At 35.7% G+C, this 23,890-nt stretch overlaps 1 protein-coding gene across 3 annotated transcripts in view; it reads left to right on the top strand.

Annotated features, from left to right (window-relative positions):
* The window catches only part of TTC7B (tetratricopeptide repeat domain 7B), a 134,893-nt gene that overhangs the window by 49,135 nt on the left and 61,868 nt on the right, over window positions 1-23,890 (top strand). For all 3 annotated transcript variants that reach the window (XM_027673400.1, XM_027673391.1, XM_027673407.1), the window contains exons 8-15: window positions 3,655-3,718; window positions 8,027-8,164; window positions 13,078-13,161; window positions 14,359-14,463; window positions 15,773-15,890; window positions 16,085-16,142; window positions 19,215-19,287; window positions 20,524-20,684. In XM_027673400.1, the coding sequence (XP_027529201.1) occupies window positions 3,655-3,718; window positions 8,027-8,164; window positions 13,078-13,161; window positions 14,359-14,463; window positions 15,773-15,890; window positions 16,085-16,142; window positions 19,215-19,287; window positions 20,524-20,684 (801 nt within the window). The remainder of the gene's footprint in view (window positions 1-3,654; window positions 3,719-8,026; window positions 8,165-13,077; window positions 13,162-14,358; window positions 14,464-15,772; window positions 15,891-16,084; window positions 16,143-19,214; window positions 19,288-20,523; window positions 20,685-23,890) is intronic.

Here is a 23,890-nt window from a genome sequence, read left to right as displayed (position 1 = left end):
AAGTTGTGTGCTGCTTGTAGACTCCTATTCTACTTTATCATAGAAAGGAAAGATTTAGAAATGCAAAGAGTCAAGTTGGTCCGTGAAGCATTTTGAAAAAAACAAAACATATCTAGAAATTTATCTAGCAGTTTCAAAGGTAGTTTATTTCCCAAGGCAGCTACCTTTTAATCATCTTAGATTAGTTTTGGCACTTCTTTGTGATGCCACCTTTTTGTTGAGTTTTAATCTTTCAGTGATTCAGATAAGTGATGCGTTATTTATGGATCATTTTTGTGTGGTATATCTGATGTTGTATTCTAGAGTAGCTTTGTGTATTTCTTCCTTCTTGAAAATGTAACCTTTTTTTCAAAACCTATCACCACTAGGGTTAGTATTAAATGTAGATAGCCATTTCCTTGAGTTTTAAATTTTTCTTAAAAGTTAGTGGCTCTGATCCCCAGACACACCTTCCAACCTCAACTCCTCTATGATTTTGTGAAATCATTGTGATCTAGGGATGTCTTTTGAGGACACTATTCTCTGTTCCATAGGACATTTTTGACTGTTTTTCTTCAAAGAATTTATTATTGTTACTGGTTTTATTTATATTGTTGTCCAGCTGGATTAAAAGCCAGGCATTGTGGATTTTATAATTTCAGTTTTGTCTGTCTACATCTAGGATGTGAAGTCATTAAAAGCAGTCTATTGAACTTTAGGAAAAGATGCAGGCATCGAGTTGAACAATCAATCTGCTGAAACAACTACTGTGTTTCCCTGCGAGTACATATTTAACAAACTGCACGTACAGGCAATCTTTTTGGTAAAAAGGAAATACCTATTTTTGTGAATACACCTTGATCACTGCACACAGAAAGCATGCATTTATTGCCCAAATAGGAGGAAATCTCTTTTATGCAGGATCATGTATTCTCTTTTTCAAATGGCTTGATATCACGCAGCAAAATACTAAAGAACAGTCTGTTCCTCTCTTACAATATGTATGTCTTGTTAGTTAACATGGAAGTTTTTTTCCATAAAATGATCTTGTTATGTGCAAAAGAGTTTGCTTCGGTGGCAGATTGATTAGAGAAGTCATCATCATGGCTAGGCTTTGCGAATGAAGATTTGGGAAGGGCTCTACCCACGTTTGTTGCAGGCGCGTTGGTGGCTAAAAAGACCAGTACTAATGTTTGCAGGATCTTTATATCGTAACAGAATTGCCTGCAGTATTACACTATTTTGGGTTGGTTAGCTGTATTTATTGCAGATTTCCATTAATGAATACTTAACACAGCAACAAGCTCACATAATTATGTTGCTTTTATTACTATCAGTAGAATGGCCTTTATCTTCAAAGACTTCAGGCAATTCCCCTTTCTTGATCCAGAATACTTACAGCAGGTTTCTGAGGTTCAGTCTTTCAAACTTATGATCTCCATTCTCAACTCATCCTTTGTAGCATCATGCCTCCTGGCAAAAGTGGGGCTTTGTTCAGTTTAATTTTCTCGTTCGTGGGACATGCAGGCGAGGAGTTCTGCAATTTCAACAGAGCATGTAATTAAGTCCTTTTCTTTTGTCACATCACACTGGCTAACCACCATATCATATAAAACACGTCTAGCCAAATATCTCATCTCCAGTAGTGATTGAAAGTAAGTACTAAAGACAATGAATAGTAAGACAGATATCTAGGAAGCTTCTTCCTAGGTGTTCTTCTGACCATCAGCTCTGAGTCCACGATGCGCTTTTTTTCCTAAATATGTTGCCTGATACATTAAATAACTGCCTTGTGTTCTTTTGAGGATGGCGAATGTGATTTGACTAATAGCATTTGTGGTTTTGTAGATCTCTGTGTTACTGCCTCTTCATTTTTGTTTAACCAGTTCTTCAACTGAGGATAAATTTCATGCTTTGCCTTTGGTTGATAGGCATTTCATGCTTCTGATTCCTCTTTTGTTTTGCCCCATTACATTGAAATTACTTTACTCATATACCTGCATCTGTCAAGAGACACAAAAAGTGTCCAAGTTCAGTCAACTAAACTTAGATAGGTCAAAGAAATTTCTCAGTAATTTCTTCATGGAGAGGATCTTCACTGTTTGAGACAAACAACAACTTATTTTCAAAAATATGTTTTAAAATTGTAGGTGAAAATAATGTTTGCTTTTATTTTGATAAGTCACTTTTTAGAAGTTCTCTTGGGGGCAACTTCCCTTTTTTTCTGATAAAGTAATTTCTCCAGCAGCTCTTTCCAATCATTATTCTGCTTTCTGGGAAGCACTGTCAGTCAGTTAGGTAAAATCTTCTTCCAGGTCGTTAAATTCTGCAGAGAAGACTGGATAGTTAAATGAGGAGCTCTCTGATGCCACCTCATCACTCCTCATTTCCTATCCTAGGTGGTTCTTATTCATGAGTAACTGTGTCTTTGTTATGTAAAAATAAAAATATCTTCTAAGATTTAGAATACTCTTCAAAATCTGGCAAGCAGTTGAATTGATTAAAAAATAAAAATACAACAAAAAAACTGCCCTGGGGTCTTAGCTGTTGTATACTACCACAATACGTTCACAATGTTGCTTTCAAACTGTCTGGAGTTCAGATGTCTTTTAGTTTCCATTTCCTTTCAGGCATTTAATTACTGCTTATATTTCTAGTGCTTAAAAAAAAAATAAATTAAAAGATGTTTAATGTCGGACAAGTTTTGTTTCCCTTTCATAATGTATTGTAGTTTAAACACCCTTGGGACTATAGGAATTGCTTATTAACAACAACAAATTATTTTCTACATTTAAACAGTTAATTGTGGAACTAATAGTCTGGATTAACAGGAAATAGTACTTGTGCTAATTCAGAAATAGTTTAGAGGAAGAAGTCTGAAGAGATGAACCACAATCCCTGATTTGGGTGGGTTTTTTTCTATATAAGTGAGAAAGGATGGATGAATTCCTACCAGTCATGTATCCAGTGCAGATTACTGTTGTCTGTCCACCAGCTTAGAAGAGCATTCAGAAAGCATCCAGTGTTGAGAGAAAGCAGTGAAGTTTGCAAACTAGTCCTATGCAAACCTTCAGTATTAAGTCATAAGGAAGCATACTTAATTAAAAACAAATAATTGAACTTCTTGGAAGTAACAGTGGTTATGCCAAGTGGGTGGAGATTGTCATGGCTCTATTGAAAAATATTCATAGCTGTTGAATGCATCAGGAAGAAAAATCTCAAGCATATCTGATGAAAGACCAATAGAAGTATTTCTCCACATATTGTCTAAAATACAAAAGTTATCCTGTTCTTGTATGAGAATTTTCTCTTGCTAACCTCTAAATCAGTGATGTAGATTCAGATCAGATAAATTAGGTACCAGAGGCTAATTAAAGTATGGGTTTATTTTTTACAGTTGTCAAATTATGTTCGATTTTAGGATATTTGAATGTGTTCAACTCTGACAGCTGTGGTAGTTTTATTCTTTTACTGTGTTTGGCTAACTTTTCCGAAATGCAAATTTAGAACATTGCAAAGAAATGCATTTTAACCAATTGTTTTTTCTACGCAAGTTATTTTCTCTTTGCTTTTCTGGAAGTTTTCCAGTTTTTACATTGCTTTTAATATATGTGTATGACCTACTTGTAAAAGTAATGTGTTCTGATTAAATAATTAAATTCTTGTTTTGAACAGCATCTTCTGTCCTCAAGAAAATACAGAGGAAGCCTTACTGTTGCTGCTGATTAGTGAATCTATGGTACGTAAAATAGAGAGACTGTGTGTGTTTTCCTTGGGATTTTTTTAAATGAAAATAGAACTCTTTTTTTTTTTGCCATGTCTTACTTTGCCTTGTCTTTCATTTTCTGTTAGGAAAGCAGGCAGTTACTTCTGAAACTCAGGCTTCTGTTCCTCTGAGCCAGCAAGATGAGGTCTGCAAGTGTTATGGAGCTTTTCTCCTTTGGAGTGGCTGTACTTAGCCTCCTTCTAAGCATGGGCAAGTGAACAAGCCAGGTCTTTCATTTGGCACCACTGTTACACTGGCTGGTTGCTATTCAGACAGAATCAAAATCTAAGTTATTTTTGTTGTTAAAAACAAATCAAAGACTATTAGATGAGCATAATAAACATTGTCAAAAAGTACTTTCTATTGTGCATAAAACTTCAGTCACTCAAATTTGTAAATGATTTTTAATGATAATGACATTCAGTCTTTGCTACTGGATTTTTTTTTAAGAAGTCCTCATTTCCTCAGTAAGTGATTCCTTTCAATGGCCTGCTTGTGACCTTAATCAATCTTCCATACTTTAGTGTGATTTTGCTAGTCATCAATCAACTACCACGTACTGGCATTCTCATACCATGTCAGTTTTATGTTCTCAGATAAAATTAAATGAGAAGCTGAAGCTGAAACTTTTGCTGGTTTTTTAATGGAGGTGTGAAACCTCAACAGTCTCAGGCATCATACAGTCTGTCTCACTGCACATCAATGAGATGTAGTCTTTTAAGTTCTATAGGCGATTCAAATGCCTACATGCTTTGGCATAATTTCTGATTTGCTACAGTTAAATAGGATCAGAGCATTTTGGTGAACATTGTCCTAGTTGAACTATTTTGAAGTGGCATACATTTACATTGTAGTGTTAACTACTTTCCTCATTCCTAGTGATCTGCCTTGCAATATTCATGACAGAATCTAGAAATTCTGTCTAGATTTTGATTCTCAGAGTACAGAGAAATAGACTGAGCAAACATTTCCACATATCATATGTTGGTTTTACTGCAGTATATACTTAGCACTGAGAGGTGCCTCTGTAATGTGCCTGAGCAGCGTGTGGAGATGTACAGAATTCTGATGTGAACTACGGTCATGGTGTGAAGTCGAAGCAGTCCCGGTTCTGTAAGATCTGACTGCTTATTGCTCTGTTTGAATGTGTAGTTCCTTACATATCATCATTAAGAAGCCAAAAACCAAATTAAAAGTACTGCCTTGTTAAGTTTCATTTCAGATTACTTAACAGCTTTTCCTTCGTAAATCAGATCTGCCTGATTATATCAAGTGCTGTCACTGTAGAGCATAACCCTTAGCAAGCTTTCAGGTTTGTTTTTTTTTTAAATTATTGCAGGTTATCTCAGGTAAAAGAGTTTGTTTCAGGGGAGTATAAAATCTTTGACATCACTGACTTACTTTGGCTAAGTCTTTTGTTCAAATTAGTTTTGGAGGGGGGAAAGGGGAAGATTGAGCATAAAAATATTCATCATTACAAACTTACCTTTCTGAGAGTTGAGACCTGTTACTTCAGCTTCTATGCATGCTAACTTTCTAGCTGTAGTAGTTGTGAAGTAGTATGTGATTTATGATTTTGAAACCACTACTTGGGAAAGAAATAAGAACACTTACAGAAGATTGAGTAATCGCTGGTGTTTTGAGATGCTCTTGTGTTATTAAACTAGTATGATCTCTTCCTTGCATTGTCTGTGAATTAGTGAAGAAAAAGCCCCATTCAAGGCCAGGTTGGATGGGGCTCTGAGCAACCTGGTCTGGTGGAAAGTATCCCTGGCCATGGCAGGATGATCTTTTAGGTCCCTTCCAACCCAAACCATTCTGTGATTGTGATCTGAAGGACTGATACCTTCATGTTACAGTGCATGTATGTGTTGCATGTCACCTGAGTTGTGGTAACAGAATCACAGAATGATTAAGGTTGGAAGGGACTTCTGGAGGTCATTTTATTTGAACCCCTTGCTCAAGCCAGCCCACCTGGAGCAGGCTGCATCTCTATCCAGACATCTTTTGAATATCTCCAAGGAGAGAGACTCTACAACCTCCCTGGGCAACCTGTGCCAGCGCTCATTCACCCTCACAGTAAAAAACCTGGTTCCTGATGTTCAAAGAGAACCTCCAGTGTTTCAGCTTGTGTCCACTGCCTCTGGTCCTGTCACTGGGCACCACTGGTCTTCTTTCCAGCTGGGGCACGTTGCTGGCTCCGACTCAACTTGGTGTCCACCAAGGACCCCCAGATGGTTTCCTGTCATGCTGCTTTTGAGCTGGAGAGCCCCCAGCATATACTGGTGCCTGGGGTTGTTCCTTCCCAGGTGCAGGACTTTGCACTTCCAAGTCTTTGTTGAAGCCTTTGATGAGGTTCCTATCACGTTCCTTCCTCCAGCCTGTTGAGGTCCCTCTGGATGGCAGCACAGCCCTTTGACGTATCAGTTCCTCCTCCTAGTTCTGTATTATCTGCAAACGTGCTTGAGGCTACATCCAGGTCAGGAAGAGGATCAGGCCCAGCATCAGTCTCTGGGATACATCACTAGTTACTGGCCTCCAACTAGACTTTGTGTCACTGATCGCTACGATGTGTAATTCTTAACCACTGGTAAAATGGCTGAGCATATCCTTTCTTCTGCTGTCATTGAATTGCTCAGATGTGTTACAGGCTTAAAGTGTGTGTGGTAACTGTGGCCAAGTGACTCATTGCAGTTTAACTAATTGTACCTTTATTGTGTCTGAGACCGTGGCAGTTCTGAAATACTGATCACTGAAGTTTGTATGTACATTCTGTTTTATAATTATGAAGAAAATGATTGTTCAAATATATATCTTTAATAATTACAAGACATCCTCTCCTATAATACTGCTTTGGGATTGGCAGCCATTTTTTCACAAGAAGTGCTAGTTCATAGCTTGTTCTGTGCTTGCAAGGAATTGAGTCAAATAGTAATTAAATGTGGAGTTAAAAAGAATTTCTTGAAGCTCATTAAACATTATGCAGCGTAGAAAGGAAAAGCAAAAGACTTCTTGATCAAAAGAAAGCAAAATGTCTGGTTTGGGGTGTGTGTGCAGGGGTGTGTGTTTTCAGACCAAACTCTGGATTGATTATTCAGTTGATAATTCCTGAATTGTCTGTGCATTTTACGCTCCATGTATCTCTTTAAAATTTTTTTCAGTATTTAATTATTCTGATTTTAAAGATATATTGAGGATGTTCAGAGCTTAAAATGTTATCCTCTTAAAGCAGAAAAGAATTTATTATCCCTTATTGTGTGTCATTCCGTGCATTTGGAAAAGGGGGAAATAAGACGCGTAATGTATTTAAGTAAATGTATTAAGGGGGCCATGCCCTGTGTAATTAAAAATAAAGAAAAGGTGTGATGAGGAGAGAGAAGGATCTTTAACTTCTGACTTCAAATTACCAGATATAATAACATTTGTACCAATAGGAATATTAAACACCAAGAAAACTAGAAAAAGGTAAAATAACAAGATAAGGTATTTTCAGAGGCTTGATGGTATAGTGGGAGAAGTACTGGATAGTTCAATATAGGCACTAGCTATTGGGAGACCTGAATTTTACTCTTTGCTCTTTAGCAAGATTTCTCTGTGAACATTGTCAATTCGTTTAATCCATTTCTATCTCAGCTGTCTTCCTTCACAAAAGGCACAGTTTAATTAAGGAATTAGATTTACAATGTGCCTTTCACAAAACAAGATTGAAAGTACAAAGCCTTACTGCAAACATGGCCTGATTCCAAACCTGTTTTCAGAACCAGGGTCAGTTTTCACTTCTCAGTAGTAAGCCCTGAAGGTGATTTTGGGTTATCCTGGACAGGTTATCCTTCACAAGTGAGAGGCTAGTGTCATAATGTTGTGAAGAGAAATTTATTGCCTTATTTTACAAAAGCTGGAGTACAGGATTTGAAGATCCTTCTAATATGTTTTACTAGCATACAAAAATAAAAATAAATTTTAGAAGATGGATATACATTATATTAAAACCCCCACCTTATTTTGTTTCTGAGAACTCTTCAATAATTTTAAATACATTACTTAATTTATGTAATTAGAATGAAGTAATTAAAAATGGATTCAGGTAAAAGCATCAGTCTTTCCACTAATGTATAGAATTGGTGATTCTTTCTATCTATAAATTAGTAGCAGATACTGTCTCTCTGTATCATTTATATCAACTGGTGGCTGTCAGTTTGAATAGAGTGGTAGTTACTTGAGTGAAAATATAACTTGAATTAGAGTGGCTGACTTGGTTTCTTTATTTGTGGTATGTTTAAGGCTAACCGTGATGCTGTACTAAGCAGAATACCTGAACACAAAAACGATCGTATCATCAGTTTGCAAAGTGCATCTGTCGTCTACGATTTACTTACTATAGCCTTGGGAAGAAGAGGCCAGTATGAAATGCTCTCAGAGGTTTGTCAGTAATATTCAACTTTGTCGTTGCTGTTTTCTGTTAATCATGTTAATTGTGGTAGTAATGAAGGGATAAACAAATACGGACACTGTAATTCTAACTACTCTATTAATACAGGAGGTAGTTTCAACCCCAGAATGCTTACTGTCTAAATTTACACAAGTCACTTGAGGTGGTCAAGCACAGAAGTTGTGTGGAAGGTGTGGTAAATGTTTAATGCCGCAGAAATTCGCATGATTTTTAGGTGGGGATGCATGGATCTGCTTAAAAGGGTACACATTAAATGGAGACAGCAAGAATGAACAGCAAAAAATAAAAGCTGTTGTGGATATAAAAATGATAGATATAATTACCTAGAAAAAAGATTTGTGATGTTTTATTTTGGAAAAAACCTTTCTTTTACAACTCTTTGGGGTGATCCATAGTCTTCATAGTTTATAAAATGGTTTTGAAGTTAATCAAAAGAAAATGTATTCTTTTTCAGGTATGTGGGAAATGTGTTCTCTATCTCAGATGTCTTATGTTTGATTATGTAACTCGCATGTGTTTTGTTAGATTGTGGCAACTTACTTCATCAGGGAATGGTCAAGTACTGTTAACAGTTTTATACCTGAGAAACAACTACAGCTTTTTGGGCAGAATAGATCTTTCTGCTGCTCAAACAGTGCTCACCTAGCAGCAGGGTACTGTTGCTGACCACAGTTAATTATTGGTATACAGAAAGAATACTTCAGCGTATGTGCTAGGAAGGCATATCCAGGGATTAATTTGCTGGGACATGGTTTCTCTCTACCATAATAGAGGACTTCTATTGAGATAAAAATGAAAAGAAAGTGCTCCAGTTCTTTTCTGATCTGTGTTGATAGTCACCCATTAATCTGCGTCTCCTGTGATGTTAAGCTCTCAATTTGAGTGTTCTTATTCTTGAAAGCCCATAGCTGCAAGTTGCAATACAAGTCAGTTTTAATTAGTACGATGGAAGTTTGTTTCACAAGACAAAGGAGTACTAAATCTCATACAGGACTGCAACCCTACAACATAATCTAATTAGGAATATTTCCATTTACTTGCCACAACAGACACTGTCACCTTCCGGTGATTTTAGGTGGTAGCACCAAAGCTGCAAGAGGTGACACTTCATATATTTCAGTCTAGAACTTCTGAAAGGATAGACATCAAAAAATATTATAATAAAACCCAAACTTGATAACTCTGATTTCTTTTTTCTTCAAGCAACTAGCAGCCATTCCATTTTATACAGTAGCTTAGCAACTGGGCAAGGGTAGTGCAGCCCTGGGTTCCAATTCTGATTCTTTTATTTTGTCTGGTGTCATGATGGCTTTATGTAGGGTTTTTTTGCTATGGATTTTTTGTGTTTAATTTTAGAATGTAAAACAACCATTGTATTTATGGGAACATCACAGGTTCCTGGAAGTCCTCCACTGTCTCCTTTGGGAACATTTTGGGTAGTATTTATGTCACAATAGATGCTGCTTCTTGCTGACAGTTCTTTGTACCTTTCTTAAGAGAGAGGTTTTTGGCTTCATCAGGAGAACTAGTGGTATCTCTGTTCTTAGCCATGTGTCTTGAAGTCCAGGACAATATCCTGAAGGGTAAGAAGAAAGTCTCATAGTCCCCTCACATGGAGAAAAGCACAGAGCTTGCTTCCCTCACTGCTTGTGTGATTGGTTTAGCCCCTGTTAACAGATGAGTACTGCCTGTTCCTTTTCCTTCTGTATTTTGAGCACAATTGAATGTTCTAAATAGTGGATTTAGATCTTTGATTTCAGTGCCTTTTAGGGGTTGCTTCTGCTGGTGGTGATCTTGGTTACAGACAAAAGCAGATCCACAAGTACATGGAAAATAAAAGACTCCATGTTTCACCAGCTGCTTAGTTGAGGGTTTTTAGCCATGGCTTAGGCTTTGACACCAGAAGTCTAGCAAAGGCTTGTTTTAAGGTCTTTTCTTGTTCTTTTTTTTAAATCTTTGTCTAGCATCTTTGTAGTAATATTCAATCAAAATTGTACGTATGTCCTTTTAACATGTTCTCTTTAAAAAAGAAAAAATAATTCCATTATGTTGGAAAAATACTTTCAGTTCAGTATAATTAAAACATATGTTATATGTCCATTAAGTATCTTTTCTGAACATGAAAAAAATCATCTTATGAAGATCTGGTATAATAGACAATACTTATTTTAGCATACAGATATTCTAGATATACAGCTGCAGCAGAGTCTTACCAGGAAATGGTTAGAACATCTCATTTGTTGCTTTTCTTGTCATCCAAAGAAAACATAGACTTCAAGAAGCTCTTACATTTTAGTGAGTAGAGGATATCTGCCCTCAAATCCTGCAGCCTGTAGTCTGTAACCTTTATAATCTAAAGTATTGCAATAAACACAAATTCAGAAATGTAGAACATTCTGTTCAGTTATGTAAGAGGCATTTAATTTTTTAGTGCTTGATTCTCTGTGAGCTGATTATGGTTGCTCTAGAGGAGCTGTTGTAGCTTCGAATTAGAAAGCAGGAAGTTATTCTAACTGTAGAAATGGGATTCACCCACCAGTTCCAATATCTTATTGTCATCTTCTGGTTTAGCTATAGCTGATTACTTATGGAAGTAGACAGCTGTTATATAAAAACATTAAATGATAAAAAATCTGTCCTATCCTTGTTAAACTGTTCTGATGCTGAGTTATGTTCTTAATTGAAAAGGTCTCATTTTTTTGTCGAGTTTACATACAATGGGCTTTCACTTTCTTAGGGTGGCTTCAACTAGATGAAAGAACTTTATACGGTCATAATTCTTTCCTAAACCAAAGTTCTCTGGTTGTCATCAAGTTGGTTTTTAAGCTTTGAGGGATACAGCATATTGAGCTTATAAATATCCTATTAGAAGAGATGCTTTCCAGACCAGAAATTTTCCTAGATTTTCATCCTTTCATCGTTCAACTCTCTAACTTCAAGCATATTCTTTTCAGGAGACCATAGTGCGAGGCAACAAAATTCTGTAGTGTGTTCAACGTTATCTGTTCATGGAGTGATTTGTGGTTATTTACAAGGCAATATCGACAGTTGTGTTTTCCTCAGAAGAGGGATTGTGCTGAATATATTTTCAATTAAAGTCAGTTGCTATTATCCTGAATGTTATCTTACAGTCTGCCTAGGTACTATTGCTTGATGTGGATTTCTTGATAGAGCCTTTAGCTCTTTGAAATTACTTGTTGTTTCTTTGTTCAGAAGAATCCAGTTTATGAGGTGTTCATGTTGTTGCATAGGTCACAAACATGTACATGTACATGTATCCCTTACCCCCGCACACATAACTGCCAATTCTGTCATCTTACAAAGAAAAGAAAAATCCTGTAACTTGTCACATTTCTTATTGAACAAAGCCAGGTAAATAGAACTTGAAGTTGAGCAAAAAGAATGGTAGCTAGATCATTAGTACATGAAAATCAAGCATTTTAGAATAATCTAGAGTTGTGTCCTGTGTCCTTATAAGTGCAAAATTATAAACCCCTAAACTATCAATTTCTTCAACCTTGTTGTCTTCTAGTTAGAATTGGTAATTAGTTTTTAATTAGGCAAGGCCAAGAACACAAAATTTTTATTTTTCTAATTGTGAACAAAGACTTCTGTATAATTAGTGCACAGACATGCATATAACAATGGGAGAAGAAAGTATGATTAGACAGTCTAAAAACTTTTAAGTATTAAGTTTCCATATGCCACTGTTTCGTGTGAATCTCTGGGATTATATGGCTGCTGTAGGTCAGAATTCTGGAAGCAGTACTGAAATTACTTAAGTCATATGTAGAACACTGGTATCAAAACAGGTAGAGTTGTGTTTAAAAGTGTATTTGAAAAGAAAGCCTGAATTAGTTCTCCTTGATTTAGAGACACTTGGTTTAGTACCACAGCTATTGGAGGGTGAGAGAGAGGGGTTTAGCAACTTTTTTCTTTTGCCAAGTCTGTGAAAGGGAATGTCTCAAATAACAGGAGAAGATATCACACGTAACTTATGTATTTGTTTCTTTATGTGATCCTTTTGCTTTGCATCGGATTCTGTTATAGTGTGGTACACACTGCACACCTGGTTGTGCTTTCTGTAATGTTAAGGCTGAGTTTGAATGTGAAGAATAATTCATGGTTTTATAATTTATGTACATTGTAGCTGTCAGAGCAGAAATTGGACTCTGCAGTCTAGAAAATTAATTCCTAAATCAGTTTAATCCAGAAAAGTGTTTTACCTTTCTACTCTCTGGAACTGCCCTGATTAGTAAAAATGGGGATAGCAAAATGGAATAATTCTTATTGACAACAGCAGATATAAACCATCCAAAATTAGCATATAATGCTAATTTAATGTATTTAGTCTCAGTATAGTAATAATGAATTTCCTTTTGGCATTCAGTTATTTAGTTTAAAATCTCAGCAGAATATGGAGTGTGAAGTTAAACTTTTTAAAAACAGAAATAATACTGCAAGGTCAACCTTTATACACCAGCCCTCCTTTTAAATGGTACTTATAAGTACTCATGGTGCCATTGCTTGTTAAGTATTCACAGTTTAGGAAGAGGCTGTGTACTCTTTTCCTTTTCACTTAAGGCTTATCTCCTGCCTTTTACAGATGGTATCTTTAGTAAACTATTATTTATCATTCCTTGTTTCAGACTACATAATACAGTACCAGCAGGAGTATTTAAACAAACATAATAAACAGGAAAACAGTTTTCTGTTCTTTTTTTTTACATATAGAATCTGGGAGCTGTTTTCATGTATTTGGATGATTTAAATTTTTAATTACATGTATGTTAGATATGAGTCTATAAGAAAATCTTTATACTATATCTTATTAATAATTGAAGAATGTGCCCTTAAATAACAATTTTCCCCCCATAATTAGTGTTTAGAAAGAGCCATGAAGTTTGCATTTGAGGAGTTCCATCTCTGGTATCAATTTGCATTGTCCTTGATGGCAGCAGGAAAAGTAAGTCTAAATTTTTCTATGTAATTCTTGTATTGGTGATGTTTGATAACAACATTTGACATTTCCATAATTTTCATCCATAGTGTTTTTGAAAATAATTTTAATCCTTAAATCACCTAAGTGCCCTCTACTACTGAATTTATACCTAGTGCTGTACAAAGAATGTTGTTATTTCAATAGTTTCTAACTAAAGAAGACTGAAAAGCGGTGATAACAGCTGTCTTGCCAACAATCTTAAGATTGGCTGATTGAATGGAAGCAGTGATTTATACGCGATCCTATTATACATTAAAACTTGTTTAAATATGGTTTTGATGAAAGAATTTTATACCGAGGTACAAATTAATGCTGACTGTTGATGCTCTTGCCTTTTTTTTGTCCTTTGGAAATTTCTGTCTGTCTTTTAATGTTGCTGTCTTTGAGACTGTGTATTCTGGGCAACTGATGGATATTTTTAAAATTTTATATAACCTAAGAACTTATGCTATCAGATGCAATCCTCTATTTACAGTTATTTTGCTTTTCCCTGTCATGTTAAAGAAAATAAATCACATTCATTATGTAATGTAAACAACTAATTTTCTAAAAGATCATTCTCAATGGGAATAATTTGTTTATTTTCAGTATGGGGGAATGTATTTTCCTTAGAAAATATTTTAGCAGGACATTGGTTCTGAAGAGGCTTGGTTCTTCCTCCTATTCTCTATATACTTTGAGTTATCTTCTAAATTGTGATTGGATAGAGGCAAATAAATTAAAAAAAAAAGGAGGAACAGTGCCAGTCTGTCTTATATCAGAGCTATTCCTAATTGCTGTCGTAACTCCCAAAGAACACCAAAATACTGCTTGTTCTCAGGGCTCTGTCTTGTTCCTTCTCTTTCATTTGTCTGGCTCAAAGGCTGTGAGGTTACAGGCCTAGCAAAGTTTTAAATGCATCTCAAACTGTTTCCTGAGTCGTGTACCATTGGAATTACATTCTCTGTGAATGTTTCTATGGGGATGCTTAATGATAGTTCATAGGGGTTAAATAACAAAAGCAAGTCTTGTGTTGCACTGGCATGAGGAGTTGTGACAAATTCTCAACAAAATGTGTAGTAATGTCTCCTTCAAGTGGGAAAAATAAAGTAAATTATGTTTCACAGATAGAAGATTCCTATTTATGCTTTTAGTAATTTCAATGGAAAATGTTTTTAACAGTCTGCTCGAGCTGTTAAAGTCTTGAAGGAATGTATACGTTTGAAACCAGATGATGCAACTATTCCACTCCTTGCTGCAAAACTCTGTATGGGATCTCTCCACTGGGTAAGCTTTGCCACTCTGTCTTTTCATCAAGAGCTGTACTAAAATCTTGGTTTAGCGACGTAGCAAATAGTTTCTCACAGTGACTGCATACACTTGGGCATCTCTAAAAGTACAGCACTTGTATGTATATGCACATGTACATCCCTGTTTGAATGGCTAATTTGAAATATTTGACAGCAGTGGTTATGTTTATCAAGGTAGCATATTTTGATATTGATCTATGACCTAGCTTAAAATGTATAAAAATTGAAGTGTTCTTGGAAGACAGGTTATAAATGCAACTTAGACTTCTCTTTCCTCTGTGCAAAAGGAAAATAACTTTTTGGAAGATAATGAGACAAATCTCATAATCAAGAGACTCTTCTGTTGGTACCATGTTTGCAGGTAGCTGGTGTTTATGAATTCATAGTAGGGACAGTGTCTTTAAAAAAAAAGTTACTTGAGTTGTATTTTAGATAACTTTGAAATTAGTGTATCTGTATAAAAACATTAAGGCGATTGAACATCATCATGTGGTTTTCGAGATATATATGTAATTTTTAGAAGAATATGTTTAAAATATTTAAAAAAGGAGGGAAAGGTCACAATCAGAAACTGAGAAAATAGAGTAGTAGCAGAAACATGACTTGTTGAGGCTGACAAAAATACAGTCTTAATTAAAGTGGATCCTAGTTCTGTAAATTGTTCCCTATGGATTGAGTCCATATGGAGTAGCTTACTGTACTTAGCATTTACATTTATTAGAATGGCTTCAGATGTTATTTTTTTCTTTCTAGATTGTTAAATAGTGTGCCAGGGTGGATGTGCTATTAAACCTTAATTTTTTTATGTTTCTCTGTTTATGAGTTTGCATGCATTCAGCAATACAGTATTCAAAACAGAGTTCTGCATGGATATGTTGTTTTTTACAGGAGACATAGTTCTTGTGATTGATTTTCCTAAAGAAATTGTTCATGGGCCAAGAACTCTTATTTATAAAAAATGCAAAAATGGTAGATGGCATATATGGACCAGAAATACTTTTTTTTAATTAAAAAGAAAAAAAGAAAAAAGGTAAAAACACAGTGTGTTACGTGACAGAGTTTCTCTCTACCATAAGAATGAGTGTTTCAGCTTAAAATCTGTTTTCTTTACTCACTATTGAGTAGGACAGCTAAGTCTAATGAGAAATGAAATGGTTCTTGAAAGCAATCACAGCTGAGATTTTAACAGTCTCGGTGTGCATAAAATACATTTTGTGCACTCTTCACATTCTAATGTAATATTTAGCTAGTTTTAGACTTACATGGATGTTTTATAATGTTTTCAGTTGGAAGAAGCTGAAAGATTTGCCAAGGCAGTTGTTGATCTTGGGGACAAAACATCAGAGTTCAAAGCAAAAGGCTACTTGGCACTGGGATTGACTTACAGTCTGCAGGCCACTGATGGTAAGATAAGAATAAACATTCAAAATTGGAAATTCCCATGTTCTCTAAAAAAGGTTACCTAGCAGAATGCTAGACATAAAATTGAAGCTTCTATGTGCAACCATTTTTTCAGTCAATGTATTAAAGCTTCTTCAATTAGCGTGTGGAATGAATTATCTTCATCATTCATCACTGATTCAATATATCCTTTTTAGCATCTTTGCGAGGGATGCAAGAGGTCTTGCAGAGAAAGGCTCTTCTTGCATTTCAGAGGTGAGTGGGTGTTGATCTTTTCATTTTGTTCTGCTATATGTAGTGAAAAGCTTTTGTTGTATGTTAAAAAGAGAGACTTGTAGAAGATCGTGTAATGACAACTTTACCTCTGGGAGTCTCCCTTCCTCAGTACAGAATGTATTTCTTTAGCGTTTATTTCCATCATCTTCTGTCAGAATTACCTAAATTGATTTCTAAGGATTTCCTTTTATTTAATTTTAAAGACACTTGTGTTGCTCTCTAGTATAAAATATTCACTCAAATATTCTGTTCTGATCTAGAAGGAAAAATCATGTGATGTATGGTTTCAAGTCATGGTTCAATGTTATAGTGTTTCTAAGAGCCAGCCGCTGATCAGGTTGTATAGTAGGCTTTTGCACTTACCTCCATAGTGACAGAGCAATAATTGAGGCCCTGCTGCTGTGGGTGAGGGGCAAATTGCAGGTAGTAAGGTAGTAAACTAGGGATAAACTAAAAATTCTGTCTGGACATGTAACAGTGTAGGCAGTGACAGCGCAAATGCCCTGTCTTCCAAGTGTCTTACATGGAAGTTGTGCCCTTGGGGATGACAGTAGTTCATTCTCAAGGGTTTGACTCTGCAAACGAAATGAGAATAAACAGGTGAATGAGAACTCTCTACCCTAATTATAGAAGAAACAAATCTTGATGGAAAAGCTGACAAAAGTGCTGCAGTATCTAAATATGTCTCTTTTATGTTTATATACCCTTGAAAAGCCTCCTTTGGTGTGATAAGCCTAAATGGAGGGACACAGATTTGTGCATTAATGTGAAATGAAGTCCTAGTTTTTTAGTGGTGATTTTTATCTGAAGGAATAGTTGAAAAAGTATTTTGCAGGTGACTTTAGAGCGAGGCTGGTATATATTGGTCCTTCTTTCTTCTGTCTTGTCTTAGCTATTCTTCTGTATGTAAATATGTTTTAACATGTCTTTGCTCTTCTTGTTCCTTAGTGGTTCTAATTAGTTTTTTTAGTACTTCAGCATTCTTTCTCCACGTTGAAACTGAACTTTCTACCTCCTGGTTTATACCACAGTTCCTCACCCATCCCTCTTACCAGTACTGGCTTAATCATCACTGTTTCAAAACTATCAGAATATAAATTTATACACAGAAGATCTTAGAAACATGAGGATTAGTGGCATCTGCTTTCAGTTGATACAGTATCCTAGAAACAATGTTTTGTATTTTTAATTGCATATTCCAGGGTATTGATGTTAAGTTATGCTTAGTCATCCTTTCAGTTATGTAGTCATCCTTTCAGCTGTCCTTTCTCAGAATGAACTTGTACATAGACTTCTAATTAAGTTATCTTTCAGAGGTTTTACCCATGTGCAGGATGTATGTTTTGAAATTTCTAGTGAATTGCTAATATTGCTGTTAGTGATATTGCTCATATGAATGGCTTGGACTCCATACAGAATCTTGAGTAGAATGGTTTGGTCCTCCAAAATAACAGACTTTTGGCATCTCAAAAACCCCAAAGCTACCTTCTAAGAAAATGGGAAAAAGTATGTTTTTAAAGGAGTTTGTTCTCCATATTAACATATTTCCCCACTTGTGTTTATAGAGAGACTTATATCTGATAGATCAGCTGTACTGGAAATACACTCCAATATAATTGATAATATTTCTGGTTCCTTGCTTTGATAACATAAGTATAGGATGGTACTGAAAATTTGCTACCACAGAGAGTATGTTATGTTCAACATACCAGAGTCATGCCCACTTTCTCTTCCCACATCTGAAAAATAAATGTCTTCTAGGAGATGGAAGTTCAAATTCTCCATTCATCTCCTACATAAAGTGAGCAGCCTATACTGGACTGAGTATTTTGATGTGCCGTTTGTTTTAATTTTTTTTTGTGGATTTTTTAATCACTTACCTTGAGGACCAATTCCTGAAGAAATATTTGCCCTGAAGAAATATGGTTATGTTTTGGACCCTTGTCTGAGCCAAATTTCAAGGCTTACCAGTTTGTGATAGTGGTCAGTCAAGAAGGTGCTTTTTACTATCTTTGCACAGTACTGAGTGGGTGTTTGACTGACTTTTTTTTAAATTTGGAAGTCTTTCAGTGCTTTTTCTGTGGTTGGTGTGAATTGAAGTTTCACAGAACTCACCAAATGGTAGATAGATAGTAACAGCTTTATTCCTTCACTATCTGGAGCTTGGGTGACTGAACAAGTACCCTCTAAGTTAAAATCTCTTGTTCTCTCTCAGTATTGCTTAATTTGTGAACTTAAATTTTAAAAAGGGCTGGTCCTGGACAGGCTTTACCTGTGCCTCTAATCTCCAGTTTAGTGGTGAACACAATGATGGTGCTGGCTGATGGTTGGACTTGATGATCTTAGAGGTGTTTTCCAACTTTAATGATTCTGTGATGACAAGATGTTCTACTAATTTAGTCTTAAAGCAACTTAAAGCCAAGAAGTAACTGGTGTCCTAGTAGGCTTACTGTGCTGGACTGAAAATATGTTTGAACTTTATGAGTCTGGGAATGAACAAAACTCTGACCTACTGTGCTACTACTCTTCCTCTTTGAGTTCTGTGTTTCAGAACCATCCGGCCACATTCAGTGTGATTGCTTGGGTACTTCTTGTGCAGATGATGTAATTCTTCTCTTTGAAGGCATGTTGTTTTGGGGGATTTTTGTTTGGATTTTTTGTTCCTTTTTCTGTTAGAAAACTTCATTTAATTAATTTTTGTTATAACTATATATTATTCTTAAGTAATTACATCTAGTATTTGCTTCGGAGTATAATGTATTTGAAGAATCATTTTGTATTGTTCATTTTATAGATTTGTACTGAAATTACACAATTAATTTCTATTAAAAATTACTTTTAATATCCCAAAGTGCTTCCTTTAAATCACGGATGATTAAGAAGTATGTGAAAAGTTGCTGAATGAACACTGCTTTTATCAAAATATGAGCATATGGGTAGTTAAGAGATCTGAATATGAATAAATGAATACATATGCATTTGTAGGTATGTCTAACCTGTCTGAACAGGGGCAAAACTCACTGTTGTTTGTTTTGTTTCTTTATTTGTAAGGGCTCACAGTTTGTCTCCAACAGATCATCTGGCAGCATTTTACTTGGCACTGCAGCTTGCCATATCCAGACAGGTTAGTTTTCTTTTAAAAGTGCAGCATCATACTGTCACATGAGGATTAGAATTTCTATCTGTTGATGGATACAGGTGAAAATTTCTTCAATAAAAACATGGTTTTCCTTGTGCCTATATGCACATATGAGAGAAAAACCCTGAAATACTCTCTCCAAACATCTTCAGTCTTATCTATAGATTTCTCTGGAGTTCTGCCTGTATTTCCAGCTCTAGGATCAGAAATAAGACATAAGTAAATCCACTTACTTCAGCGTTTACGTTGCTAGATGGAGAGAAAAAAATAGGTCAGTTTTTACCATGTTTTTACCTATTATGTGTAATCTCTGCTCAGATCCTGGAGAGTGGGACTCCTGAATCTAGTCTTCAATGATGTTGATAGTGCTTAAATCTTGAGTATCTGCTAAGATCTGTGCCCTTTCTGAGTACCTTTAGGAGATTTGATTATTGTGAACAAAATTACAAAAAAAGTGTTTAAGAAAACTGGAAAATATTTTAACTCTATAAAAGAGATCAGAGTTTAGTCCAATTTGTGCAGCTGTTATGTTTAAGGCATTCTACCATATATCACATGGATTTGTATATTGTATCTATAATGATAAGCCTTTTTCTATGTTGTGTTTTATTTTAGTTTTGAGCACAGTTGTTTATTTTTGAACACAATCTAGGTCAGTACTTGTCATTGCTATTGACAGAGAAGCGCAGACCTTGGTCTATGTCACATTAGTGTGGAATAGACTGTCAATTAATTAGCACAAAACATTTTTAAGTAGCAGGCTATGACTGTAATTCTGAATTCCAAAATTTTCATGCTGCTTAACTAAATTTTCTGTTTTTAACACCTAATGTACTTATTTTGAACAAAAGCACATGCTGCTGAGGAGATAATGAAATTCTATGTAAGAAAAGTTACTGTTCCTGTCTAACTATACATTTCAGTTAATGCATTACAATTAAAGTATTTTCAAAATCATTTAGAAGTACAACCAATACTTGAAAGCGAATAGTAAGTGAATATTTTAAAGGGCTGAAGGGAACTGTTTTATGTATCTTACTTAATTTTTACTGTTAACTGTAGAGCATCAGGTCCATTTTAAACTTCTCAGTAGTGTCTTACAGGAGTGTATAGAATTCTACATGTTATGTGTATTTTGAAAATTTTATGGATGTGCAGTCAAGTAATAAGCAACACTTCTAATAGTGGTGCTTTCTTTTTTTTTTTTTTTTTTCAAATCAGATACCAGAAGCTTTGGGTTATGTTCGTCAGGCTCTGCAACTACAAGGAGATGATGCCAACTCTCTTCATCTCCTTGCACTCTTACTATCAGCCCAGAAACATTATCATGATGCTTTGAATATCATTGATATGGCCTTGAGTGAATATCCAGAAAATTTTATGTGAGTGAATGTCATGTTTGCTTTCTATGCTTTCTCTCATACTTATTTTTCGTAGATTCTCATCTCATTCAAGAGGGGATGGATTTGAAGTTTAGTCTATTTTTTGTTTACAGTAGTCTTCCCTCCTCCCCATTTAATGCAACTCTCTTTATTAAAGGTTTGTTAAATAGTGATTAAGGATTTGGTTTGGAAGGGAGGATAGACCTGTATAGTTGATCTTATTATAGTTTTTTTCTACACTCTGCGTAGATAATTTCTCCCTGTTGCATGGTTTATAGTATGTTTGTGTCTTCTGTTTTTATGCAATATTCCAAGAAGGATAAACAGGATTTTACTATTAGCTTGCATAGATTTATTCCATCCTACAGATAACTCTATGCATATTGTATGGAATCTGTTCTGTAAAATACATCATAACAGAGAATCTCCTGTTTTGCCTGGATAATAACCAGTCATCTGAAGCTGGCCGATGGATAATTGAACAAGTGAACAGGGAAGAAGCATGTTTGGTAAATGTTCTCTTGTTTAAGGAAGAAATTATTCTTTCTGTTTATTTTTCATGTTGAGAACATCTTAAAATACACTTGAGTTCTGTACTTTTTTAGTTTTTTGGGGTTTTTAAATTTATTTTCTTATGAAAGTCTCATTAAATGCTTTACAGTGAAATATCTCAGGGACATCTTCCATTAACTTCCGGTCTTCCAACTTTCCAGTCTTTACCAACTGTCAGTAAGGTTGTAATCCATACTATTACAAATATCCTACATGCTTATTTAGGCAGTTTTTTTGAAGTATCTCATTATTAACTTATAAATGACTGGCCTGTATCATAAATTCTTATCATGTCAACATACAAAAAAAATAGGATTTTTTAAAGAATTATTAGTTTGAAAATAGAGATTGCAGTGGTTTTCCTTCCTGTTCCTTGACATTTCAGTTCTCCTTTTGACTGTCTGTGTAAGGTACTGTTGCCTTTTTCCTCATAAATCTGACCAGGACCTCTGTTGATATCACCTCTCCTCAGAACTTCTGTGGCTTGCAGCCAGTTCTGTGTAAATGCTTTTGTGACCTTTTGCTATTTCTCACTTCCTAGTTTATCCACACACCTATGACTTGTCTTGGTTCTTGTCAGGGGCTTCTACACATGCTTCATGATTTCAGAACTGTCTAGAAGTTCCTCTCTCAAACCTGTCTGTGCTTTCCTCAGGACCAAGGGACATGTCAGCAAGTCATGGTTTGAGATGCAATTGAAGTATCAGCAACCTAACTCTGTACCCCATTATTCTTAAAGAGATATGCTCAAAGAACTATGACTGTCATCTTCTGTCCTTGTTTCATTTTCTGTGGCTTAGTGGCAGTGTAAATAACAGACAAAGCTGCTGTATCTCTCAGAGTAATAATTGTGTAGAAGTATGTCTGAAACTGTAGTTTCAGAATTCCCAGTTGTTGTAAGAGAGCTCCCTATTACGTTAATCTCTGTTGTAATACAAAAACAAAGGTTCATTCAGTAAAATATTTTAAATTACTCTTGAGCATTCAAAAGGTATTTATGGGTTTTTCAAATGTGGTTCATGGCCTTTCCAGACTTGTTTATACTGCAGCTCTGGTTAAGCATGTTGCCCAAGTTGCTCATGACAGTACTGATCTTTGTATTAATGCATGTATGTATTATTAATCATACGAGTTATAATAGTGATTCTAAATCATTAGTCCTGTTGTATAATGCAAAACTGTGTCCGTACAGTGTACTGTGTTACTGTCTACTGGTGCAGATCAGGGAATTTGAGAGGAATATCTTGGCATTAGGAATCACCATCAGATGTGGCAGCAATTGCTGAAGAATCCAAGGTGCAACACAGCTATATATATATCTCTAGAAAGTCTTTCAGAGTCTGGTTTTTAGTGCCGTCAAGTTCCCAGAGAAGTCAAAAATATGATTGAGATTTCTTGGATGCTCTCTGCAATTGATACTGACAACTAGACAGACATATCTGGTCAATAATATAAATTTAGATTGATTGCTTCACATAACTGGGTAATTTTTGCAAGGATTTGTCAGCAAAACCTCAGGTTTACAGTCTGTTCTTGAACACTGTATTTGGTGCTCTGTGTATGTGCATATATATAAAATACAAAACACAAGTGCTTAGTGTATCACTGAGTCCATTTTCTTATTTTGCAACTTCTATTAACAATATAATCTCATGGTATTCCCTAGCAGACTGGGAAGAGATCCTCTTGTGTTCCCCTACAGCTTGCTAGTTTTTAAATACACTGAAACATTTGATTATTCACCTGTGGTGCTTTATTGGCTTTTGTAAACACTTCACTTATCTTTATGCTTTATCTTTCAGTTATGTCTGCAATCCTAATAAGTAAATACTACAAGAGTTTTCTTGGTATTCTCTGTATTTCCTGTTAGACTGCTGTGGTGGTTTAAAAGTAAACTGGTGGGAGAAACGAACCCACCTCAAGAGAGATTACAAGTCAGAGTTACAATTTATTAAAAGGATTACAATAAATACAGTGATACAGTACAGAGAAAAAACTGGTTTTAACCCCCAAAGACAAATGTATAACCCCGTACCCTCTGACAAGAACAAAATGGTGTTCATCAACCCCTGTGCTGAGCACCACATGGCCCGCTGGTAAAAGGAAAGGAAACCTGTTGGTCCAGATGATGGTCACAGTTCCGTCAAAGTAATGATCACAGTCTTGTTGAGAGTGGCAGTCGCAATCCTGTTAAAGTTCTGGTCTTCCTCAGGATCTTATGAGTGGTACCAGAAGTCCCAATATATGCTTAGGTTCAGGTGGGAATGCCCAGTACCTCCCTACAGGACAGGGAGTTTCACAGTGGGTGATTTAGCTCTGTGAGTCATGAGATAGTTTTGGAATCTTTGATGGTCTAGGTCATTGTAGCTGCGTATTACGCCAGTCCAGTATGGCCCATTAGCAGAGACGATCCCCCAGGCTGGGTGTGAACATGCTCATGCCTCCCCAGAGGGGAGTTACCACAGCTGAGTCATTAGTCTGAAGATAAGAAACACTCCCGTGCCTCAAAGGGTTTCTTTAACACCCAGCTTGTAGCCTGTTAGGTGTGCCCTGGTCAGCTGCTGCAAATGATCCATTTATTAACAGTCCATCAGAAATGACATAGAGGGTGTAGAATACACAATTTTGGTTATACTCACATAGTGATAAACTGA

The sequence above is a fragment of the Neopelma chrysocephalum genome, unplaced genomic scaffold (genome assembly GCF_003984885.1).
Source record: "Neopelma chrysocephalum unplaced genomic scaffold, ASM398488v2 Primary Assembly neopelma1_24, whole genome shotgun sequence".
In the NCBI taxonomy this organism is placed as follows: domain Eukaryota; kingdom Metazoa; phylum Chordata; class Aves; order Passeriformes; family Pipridae; genus Neopelma; species Neopelma chrysocephalum.
This window is presented reverse-complemented; position numbering and strand designations above follow the sequence as displayed.